Below are 1,990 nucleotides of genomic sequence, written 5' to 3' on the forward strand. Positions count from 1 at the left end.
TGCTTTCGCATGAGAGCCTCCTCTTCCTCCTCCCCTTGGCAGGGCTGATCAGCCTGGCGTGGAAGTTCTCTGCTGGTGCCACCCCTCCCACAGCATTTGCTGCTCTGGCCTTGCTTTCCCTTGGCCACTTTCCTCGCCGCCCTGGGGCGACGCACTCCCCTCCCTGCCGCCCCTCCCAGCGGGACCCACCTGGTCTGGGGGGGCTGCTCTGCAAACTGCTGCACCGCCCGGACCCTCCTTGGTGTCCCACCCTGGTGTGAGGCCACCCAGCAGGAGCTCAGCCCTCCTGAAGCCTTTCTCCAGCATCACCAGCAGCTCCATCACCCTGTGCCACTCCAGTCCGGAGCCAAGGGGTTGATTAGTTCAGTGTCTTCTCTTTCTCCTTACCCCCAGCTGCAGCCTCTCCTGCCTCCTCTCCAAAACTAGTGCCACAGCTCTAACACACAGCTTCCCTCTTCATGTCTCGTTGATTGTGTGGTTGTTGCACCTTGTTTGGCTTCTCCTAGTCCAACATGAAGCTAAATTCTGTGTTTCCCCTGCTTTACCTGGCTGTGCCACTCCTTGAGCTGTAGCCTGGCTTTCCTGCCAAAGCCTTCCAGGCAAAGCCACGCAGACAGGGCTGCAGTCGTGCCTGCAGCAGCTGCAATGTTCCTGCCTCTTGGAGGACTCGATAATTTCGTGACTTTTTGCAGATCTGTAGCAGTGCGGGGGGTGTGACCTGGGACAGCTGCAGAGGCCCAGGAGCGGCAGCTCCCCCAGGGAATCTCCCCATGGTGGGACAGACACGGGCGAGACTGCTCTGCCTGAGCTTCCCTCTCGCTTTTCCTTGGCAGGTCCGACCGACCTCAGCATGAAAGGTGGGGCCTCCAGCACGGCCCCCTCCAACAGCACCAGCAGGGGAATGCAGGCTGCCCAGCTCAGCCCCACGGAGATCAGCGCGGTGCGGCAGCTCATCGCCGGCTACCGAGAGTCGGCGGCGTTTCTGCTTCGATCTGCAGACGAACTGGAAAACCTCATTTTACAGCAGAACTGACTCCCCGTGTCTGCATCGCTCCTCTGTCGAGAAGACAATTTATACCTGCTAGGAAGAGGCTCCCAGCGGCGTCCTGCTCAGGACCACCATCGTCCTCCCGTGAAGCGGCGGGTACATGTAGTTTTAGAAGGTGGAATCCAAAAGACCTGTTTTCTTTTACACTCCAAGCACCTGGGACTTCAGGCACAAGGACACGTTTTGGACGCGTACCATCCCCCGTGCGGCCGGCCGACCAGAAGCCAAACCTGCGGCTTGGAAGGATGTGGGACTTTCAAGGGCAGAAGGGAGCCTGGGGAGGTTTGGGGCTGCAGATGTATTTAGAATAACCTTTGTGGACCCAAATGTTAGATTCCCCTCCCCAGATAATTTCCAAGTCTTAGGTGAGCTGAATCACGTATTTATTGAGAAATGGACCCTCCTCTCCCCTTAGTAATTTATTTTTCTGAAAATGGATTCTTTTGAGTTTGTACAGATTGCCAGTTTTTTTGTCTGTCTGATCAGAAGGAATTTATTCCTGTGAAATAACACATTCCATATCACTACACTACTAATTCCCAGGCAGCTCTGCCTGTCTCTCTGGGGAGCCCTTGTCCCGCAGTTTGCCACCCAGCCCGAGACTTCGAGGCTGCTCACCCTCCTGTCAGCGTAGGCGGCAGCGGAACAACGGAGCAAGCAAAGTGTCCCGCTTAGACCTTCCCTCTAAGCGGTTCCGTAGCAGCGGCAGGGTCTAAAGCTCTCGCAGAGACTCGGCAAGCCCAGCAGACTTCCGGCTGGAAGGATGTCTCGCACTCGTTTTAAGTCATTGCAGATAGGAGAAGGAAGGAAGGAGATACCTGAGAAACACTGTCTTGTGGTCACCGTCCGTACTCTACCTCACACTCCATTGTGGGCTTCTTCCAGGCCTGGCCGCGCCGGCCCTGGGGGACGGGGAGTGTCGCAGACGCGTGGATCGCGCCA

At 57.0% G+C, this 1,990-nt stretch overlaps 1 protein-coding gene across 1 annotated transcript in view; it reads left to right on the forward strand.

Moving 5' to 3' along the window:
* The window catches only part of NOL4L (nucleolar protein 4-like), a gene marked incomplete at its 5' end in the record, with an annotated part of 3,849 nt that extends 2,364 nt beyond the window's left edge, over positions 1-1,485 (forward strand). Inside the window, one exon of the mRNA XM_009867109.1 lies at positions 834-1,485. Coding sequence (XP_009865411.1) covers positions 834-1,033 — 200 coding nt within the window. The remainder of the gene's footprint in view (positions 1-833) is intronic.
* Positions 1,486-1,990: the final 505 nt, after the last annotated feature.

The sequence above is a fragment of the Apaloderma vittatum genome, unplaced genomic scaffold (assembly GCF_000703405.1).
Source record: "Apaloderma vittatum isolate BGI_N311 unplaced genomic scaffold, ASM70340v1 scaffold14963, whole genome shotgun sequence".
NCBI lineage: Eukaryota > Metazoa > Chordata > Aves > Trogoniformes > Trogonidae > Apaloderma > Apaloderma vittatum.